Genomic DNA, 7,545 nt, shown 5'->3' with positions numbered 1-7,545 from the left:
CTTCTGGCCCCTTGTACTCTCCTTCCTCATATCCCTGTAGGGCATTTATATTCTTTACTTTCCTTGGACCCCAAAAATCAGGCTTTCGAATAAGATAGCCAGAGTACCAAGGCCCGATCATTTTCAAGGGGTTACTATTCTCCCCTTGATTCGTCCTGTGTATTGGCATCTCTGCTCTGTGGTGAGGGTCTCTCTAACCTGGGGCTTGGGAGGGACTAACTCGGAGTCTCACCCACAGACCGACGCGGAGAAGCACTCGCAGGTGGAGAGGAACTCCCTCTGGTCGGGCGATGATGTCAAGAAGTCCGACGGAGGGTCAGACAGCGGCATAAAGATGGAGCCGGGGTCCAAGTGGCGGCGGAATCCCTCGGACGTGTCTGATGAGTCTGACAAAAGCACGTCGGGCAAGAAGAACCCCGTCATCTCCCAGACGGGCTCGTGGCGGCGAGGCATGACCGCCCAGGTGGGCATCACCATGCCGAGGACGAAGCCGGCTACCCCGGCGGGCACGCTCAAGACGCCGGGAACTGGTGAGTGAGAGGCAGACGCTGTCTGGCATCCACAGGTGTCAGTTTGAAAACCAAAACCGCAGTCACTCTAGCAAGGAATTGTGTGTGTGGTTTTAAGTCCCTGTACATGCTCAGGTATTTGTTCTCAGGGGGTACCAGTGATGGCGAACCTTTTGAGCTCGGCGTGTCAGCATTTTGAAAAACCCTAACTTAACTCTGGTGCCGTGTCACATATAGAAATTTTTTGATATTTGCAACCATAGTAAAACAAAGACATATTTTTGATATTTATTTTATATATTTAAATGCCGTTTAACAAAGAAAAATCAACCAAAAAAATGAGTTCCCGTGTCACCTCTGACACGCGTGTCATAGGTTCGCCATCACTGGTAGACTCTGCTAATAATCCTCTTTCAAACAGGTTCACAGCTCTTCCTCTTTCCAGATGGAAATATGTGAGTGTGAGGGCTTAAGTCTGCAGATGGTTTCCTGGCTGAGGCCACAGTGAACGAGTGTGACCGTGTGCTGGTCAGGAGCTAACCCTCAAGGGCACACAGTCAAGTGTTCATAAACTGTTGGTATGTGGAGTTGATATTGTCCATGGCTGAAGGGTGTGTGTAAACGGGGGAAGTGTTTTTGCAGGAAGTCAAGGGTGCCTCCTGGAAGTGTTAGGAACATCGTTTTAATGGACAGAGGGAGAAAGTTCAGTAAAAGTCAGGGTCTCTTCCCCAGACACAGCGGTGATTGGCTGGCTGGGCTTTGCTCTGGGTAAATTCAGATGCTTTGCAAGAGAGTAGAATCACTGACATCTCCCAAAAGGCTCCCAGTGACAGTGGTAGACTAGATTGTCTTTCTAAAAAGCTGTCTTCTGCCTCCCAAGGCGCTGCTCTCCCCAAGGGGAAAGAGAGCCGGTTCTTTGAAGAAGGGGAGGATTTTAAACAGGCTGAGCTGATGAGCTGGCTTCTCGGTTTGCAGGTTAACTTTGCCGATTTCTCTCCCAGGAAAAACCGACGATGCGAAGGTGTCCGAGAAAGGAAGGCTCTCTCCCAAAGCCTCCCAGGTGAAGCGCTCCCCGTCCGATGCCGGCCGCAGCAGCGGGGACGAATCCAAAAAGCCCCTCCCCGGCAGCGCCAGGACGCCCACTGCCAATGCCAACAGCTTTGGGTTCAAGAAGCAGAGTGGCTCGGCCGCCGGTCTGGCCATGATCACAGCCAGCGGGGCCACCGTCACCAGCAGGTCAGCCACCCTGGGCAAAATCCCAAAGTCATCGGCGCTTGTGGGTCGGTCCACTGGCCGGAAGACGAGCATGGACGGGGCTCAGAACCAGGACGACGGGTACCTGTCCCTCAGCTCCCGGACAAACTTGCAGTACCGGAGTTTGCCACGGCCCAGTAAGTCCACCAGCCGCAACGGGGCTGGGAACAGGTCTAGTACCAGCAGCATCGATTCCAACATCAGCAGCAAGTCCGCAGGCCTGCCGGTGCCCAAGCTGAGGGAGCCTTGCAAAACGGCCCTGGGCAGCTCTCTGCCGGGTCTGGTCAACCAGACAGACAAAGAGAAAGGCATCTCGTCCGACAACGAGAGCGTGGCTTCCTGCAACTCAGTGAAGGTGAACCCAGCGGCCCAGCCTGTGTCCAGTGCGGCTCAGGCCACCCTCCAGCCGGGCGCCAAGTACCCTGACGTGGCCTCTCCCACGCTCCGCAGGTAGGTGGGGAAGTGGCCCTGAGCAGAACTGGAATGGTGTCCTGGATTCATAATTTCCTGTTTTTCAGTTAAAGCAACCTCTGTTTTCTCCACTTTATCAGTCCTAGGATAAAGTTGTTTGGTCAGATGCTTCCAGGAGCTTTGCAGTCAATTATTTTTCCATGTTAGGTTGAAAATCATAAGCCCCTGCCATCAATCATCCTGGGTTCAAATCTTGGGTTCACCTTAATTAGCCGCCACGTAAGCTTTCTTAGCAGTTATGCCTCAGTTTTCTCATCTGTAAAATGGGGGTACTGATACCCACCTGAGAGTTCTTGTGGAGATTAATCTTGTGTAGCAATACTGGCCCCTAGTAAGTACTCAGTAAAAGTTAGCTACCGTCCAGATCTGGATGGGGAGCTCAGGGAAGCAGAAAGTTCTTGTCTTGTTAATTCTGTGGCTGAGATTCCTCATCATTATGCTAGACAGTGATCTTGGCCAGATCCTTCACTCAAATAGTCCAATATTCTCCGCATACTTATTTATAACTGCATGTATAATTCCACATTAGTCTCTGAAATTTTAGTTTCCTTAAAATAAAAATAAAAAAAGCCTCTTAAAGCAGAAGTGTTTCTAAAAAGGAGAAATTGGTTTCCTATTGCCTTTTAAGGTAATAGGAATAAGACATTTTCTCACATTTCCACCCTGGATGGAAATTTTTGCATGAAAATATGATTTGCTCTTTTTCTTAAACTTTCTTTTAAATATGTGCGGTTGTTGCCTGTTCATAGTATCTCCTTATAATATCCATGTCCACTGGATCATCCTCAAACTGCATATGCATAGGACAGGGCTTATTCTATCTTCCCAGGGAATTTCTTGTCATGGCAAAGAGTAAGTCTCAAGGACAGAAAACCGAGCAGTGAAAAAAAACAAAAATTATGTGCACATGTACATATTTGGGGATGGATCGGAATGTTTGAAGAGACTTCAGAAGCAGCATTCCACATGAAAGGTATAATGAGGCAGCTCAGTTCTTTGTCTAGACTTGATTATTAGAATTTCAGTAATGATTACTTTTTTTTTTTCCAGGGGAAGGTCCTATTGGGCTGCTCTTTGTTCTTTTAACAGATTGCCTTGTAAATGAAATTTTTCTCTGCTTCTTGCCTCAAGTATTCTATGTAATATTCGCTCTTTGGTATTATAGATTTCCTTTAGTGACTACAAAGGCACTTTACTAGACCCTTAGGCAAGTGTAATAGAATGCTTGAGAATGCAGCAGCTTCTTAGGTTCAACACCGAACACCTTTCAGCCAAAGCCTGGCAGTTTCATTGTTTACTAACTCCGAAAGGCGCTCTCAGGGCTCTCATTGTGCCTTGGTTTGGAGAAGGTAGGCCTTAGGTGGAGTGTGATAACTCTTCAAGGAAAACGCAGATTGTGCCTTGGTTTGGAGAAGGTAGGCCTTAGCTTAGGTGGAGTGTGATAACTCTCTTCAAGGAAAACGCGGCCTTCTTCTGTGTAGTTACACAGAGCAGGGTCAGGAGCAATGAGCAAACGTGAAATTGGATCCTATTTTGGTTTTCTCGTTGGAAGTGCTTGGGATGAGCTACGCCTTGACATAATGAGGTCCCCGTTGCTGGAAGTGTGTAAGCATCCTAAAGCCACGATTGTGCAGTCGGATATTTCATTCTCTGATGGTCACCAGGCCAAAGTGTTTCTCATCTGTCACCAGATATTGTAGTGAGGACTGGTTATATGGTCTGTCGGTTGTTTGTTTTCACAATAATTGAGAATTGTAAGAACTGTTTGGAGAAAACAGAGATCAAACTCACTGCACAGAGGAGCTTGGGGAAAGGCAGACTTTGAGTGGATGGAATTACTTGTGTTACTGGAGCGTATACCGTCCCCCTGACTTAAAGCAACTCTGCCCCTCTACCAGGTATCCCTCCGCCAATGGAAGAGGGAGACGTGTGTGCCATTGCCTGTGTTCTAACAGCACTGTTTTGGTCACCAGCAAGGGGGTGACATGGAATGGCATTTCTATGTGTCTGTCACAGAGACACAGTTCACACTGAGAGTCTGGTCTAGCGCCCTGTGAACTCGGCAATGTTTCTGTGGTGCTAGCACTCCGGCCCTCAGAGCATATCTTTCAGGCGGGGCTTGCCTGTGAAGATGCTTTCCCCGGGCCCCATCCAGATCTAGACTCAGGTTCTTGACTCTGCATGCTGTGCTTAGAGATCAAATCGGCCAAATCCCCGGAGTTAAACTGCCCTGGGGTCATGGGTACAAAGATGATGAAGGCAGCTCTTTTCCTTCTAGATGTTTCCCGGGCCAGGGCAGTTTTCTAGCTACCCTTGGAAAGAAAGGGAAGTGAGATCTTGGATGAGCATGCATAGTCCTGCAGAAAACTGTTCCCCAGGTCTCAGCTGCAGCGTAGAACTGGAGGCTAGACTCATGTGATGCACCGAGCCCAGCGGCCTGTCCCCTGGATGCCTGGAGCCATTTCAGTAGAAACAACGGTGCCCTCCCCCAGGGACTCCCAGGCTCCTGTCCCTGTGCCCCCGACTCCAGTAGCTCGCAGCCCCTTGGCTCTGGGTGTTCAACCCAAACAACCCTTTGTCTCTTCACAGACTCTTTGGTGGGAAGCCTAGCAAGCAAGTGCCCATGGCCACAGCTGAAAACATGAAAAACGCGGTGGTCCTCTCCAATCCTCATGCCACCTTGACCCAGCCAGGTAACTTAGAGTCCCCCTCGGGCAGTGGCGCCCTGAGCAGCGGGAGCAGCAGTCCGCTCTACAGTAAGAATGTGGACATCAACCCGTCTCCGCTAGCCTCCAGCCCCAGCTCAGCACACTCAGGCCCCTCCAACAGCCTCACCTGGGGCACCAACGCCAGCAGCTCCTCAGCAGTTAGCAAGGGCTTCCAGTCCGTCAGCAGCCTGCACACCAGCTGTGAGTCCATCGACATCTCCCTCAGCAGTGGCGGGGGGCCGAGCCACAACTCCTCCTCGGGCCTCCTCGCCTCCTCTAAGGACGACTCCCTGGCTCCCTTTGTGCGAACCAACAGTGTGAAGACCACACTGTCCGAAAGGTTGGTGGTATGCGTCTGGCTGCCTGTATCTCTCAGAAAGACACCCTTTCAGGAGGCAAAGGATTATGTCAGGAATCCCAAGTGGCAAGTCCCCTTTGCCTGGGAGACGGCCCTGTTTCTTATCACCGGTGTCTTCCTGTAGGAAAGCCAGTTTGGGATAGAATGAAACTCGGCTCCGCTTCCTGTTATCTTTCTCATTATGGTTATTCTCAGTGTTTGGAGCCACTGGAAGTCTCGTGGAGGCAGATTTAATGCATCCATCCGAAATGGCATTCCACCTTTGAAATCCTTCCATCCTATTCCCTTTGTTCTTTTTCCTCCCACTGTAATTGTGTAGGCAGAGTGGGTGGCCGGCTGCAGCCACGGGGGTGTGGCAGGATGTTCTTTAGGCAGTAGGCTCGATTTCGCGGTCCTCATGGCAGACACCCTCCTACTGAGGGGCTGCTGGCCAGTGAGAGGAGATCAGGAAACCAGAGCGCCCCAGAGCTGCGGGTCCCGCTGCCACGTGATGTGTCCATTGTCTCCCTGGGTATGAGAAAAATCACTGTATATAACGACTCCTCCCCTTTCCTCCGATCTAATGTTCCTTCTCTTGTTTTCTACCTGCCTGGACTTCTAGCCCTCTCTCCTCCCCTGCCGCTAGCCCTAAGTTCTGCAGAAGTACTTTGCCCAGGAAACAGGACAGGTAATGACATCATAGGCCCGGGACCCCACCGAGCCTCCAGGTTCCTCTGCCCCTCTGTGTTAAGCCAAACGTTTTGTGTGAGGCTGTTGGCCTGAGGCTTCCGCTTGTGCTCGTGGCTCCGGTGTAGTACGTGACCCCCGGACATGCCAGTGAGGGTCTGTTCCGCTGTCCACTGAAGCCCCGAGAGGCGGGCTGGGCTGGTCCCTCCCTTCCCAGCTTGGGAAGGAACCGCAAACCTGCACTTGAACTGGGGCGGCAGAAGCTCTCACTTGCCCTCCCCTCCCCTCCGAGTCCAGAAATGATCTACCACCCACCGTGCAGCTTGGCCCTCACCTTTGTCTCCCACCCCCTCGCTCCCCTTGCTCCCCCTGCTCCCCACGCAGCTGGCTCTTCTCCCTTTCCAAGTCCTTTGCTGCAGTTTGGCTCCGTCTGTTTTGCAGGCTGCTGTGTTCCCTGTGCCCATTTCCTGTAACGATAATGAAAAAGAATCTGTGACGCATTGAGACTTTATAAATGAAGAGGCTTGTTTGCCCCCAGCTGCCCTGTGGGTGGGCCTCAGAGATGGATATTGACCTGAAATTTGTGGGGGAGGCATGGCTTAGCCAAGCATAACAAACAGATGTTGTTTCGCGCTAGAAAAAAAAAATTAATGAAAACCCTCTTCACCCCATCAACAGCAAAAACTTTGTTGTTGTCACACTCACAGACCAAGCCTTTAAACCCTGGTTCTTTGGAAATCTGAATGCCTTGACTTTATCAGCCAGCAAGTTGTAACACGCCCCGACTCAGGGCCAGGGCTCAGCTCCTAGCTACGTCCAATAAGGACTGCAGGAACAAAGAGGGACCTGGAATTCATGAGTGAATTCCAAATATGCAGACGGCAGGCCTCTTGAAACCCTCCTACAAGTCCCTTCTCTCACTGAAGTCACTGCCGGTGGCACTGGGCGTGGCCCCGAGTTAGGGGCTCAGAGAAGCTGGCATCTCTCTCTCCGCGAAGCAGTAGTGATGGTGCAGAGATGGGCGACGGGGCCACGGAAGGCACGGGCTCTGCTTCAAGGTGCGGCAGCCCCCGAGTGTGGCTTTGAACCTGTGGGGTTGAGTGCCTCAGGCCTCCGGGGGTAAGGTCTGCCCTAGGTCAGCGCAGGCCAGGGCTGGGGTTCTTTGGTTTCCCGTGGAGGTGCTGCATGGCCAGTGGAGAAGGGAGCGCCTCTGGTGAAGTGAGTCTCTTTCCCCAGATCTCGTCAGCCCCGTCTCAGCCTGTCCCTCCTCACGCCGCCTGCTTTTTCTGTGCTTCTCTGAAGTTCTCATTTTTGTTTTAACTTTCCTACAGTGACCCGCACCTTGATAGGAACACTTTGCCTAAGAAAGGACTCAGGTATCTGTGTCTCCTTCTTGCATCCATGCCATGTGGTGTGGCTTTGGGGCTTGGCTGGTGGGGGTTCGGGCTGGGCTGGGGTCCCCGCTTTGGCCACCGCAGTCAGACCTTGGATGAACGCTGCCCTCACACCCTCTCATTCTCATCTGTCCATTCGTTGGTTTATTTGCTTGAGCAGAGGCTGTGCTTTGGGGGGCTTAATG

General features: G+C 51.5%; 1 protein-coding gene across 6 annotated transcripts in view; it reads left to right on the top strand.

Annotated features, from left to right (window-relative positions):
- Positions 1–7,545, top strand: part of NAV2 (neuron navigator 2) — a 153,945-nt gene that overhangs the window by 96,440 nt on the left and 49,960 nt on the right. For 2 of the 6 annotated variants that reach the window (XM_006753975.2, XM_006753974.2), the window contains exons 7-10: positions 239–530; positions 1,511–2,213; positions 4,824–5,282; positions 7,298–7,342. In XM_006753975.2, coding sequence (XP_006754038.1) covers positions 239–530; positions 1,511–2,213; positions 4,824–5,282; positions 7,298–7,342 — 1,499 coding nt within the window. Of the gene's footprint in view, positions 1–238; positions 531–1,510; positions 2,214–4,823; positions 5,283–5,901; positions 5,968–7,297; positions 7,343–7,545 lie in introns of all 6 variants that reach the window. The other 4 variants (XM_006753977.2, XM_006753976.2, XM_006753973.2 and 1 more) reach the window with 3 other exon arrangements.

This window comes from Myotis davidii, unplaced genomic scaffold (assembly GCF_000327345.1).
Source record: "Myotis davidii unplaced genomic scaffold, ASM32734v1 scaffold330, whole genome shotgun sequence".
NCBI lineage: Eukaryota > Metazoa > Chordata > Mammalia > Chiroptera > Vespertilionidae > Myotis > Myotis davidii.
Note: the sequence above shows the minus strand (reverse complement) of the source record. Positions and strands in the feature narration are given on the sequence as shown.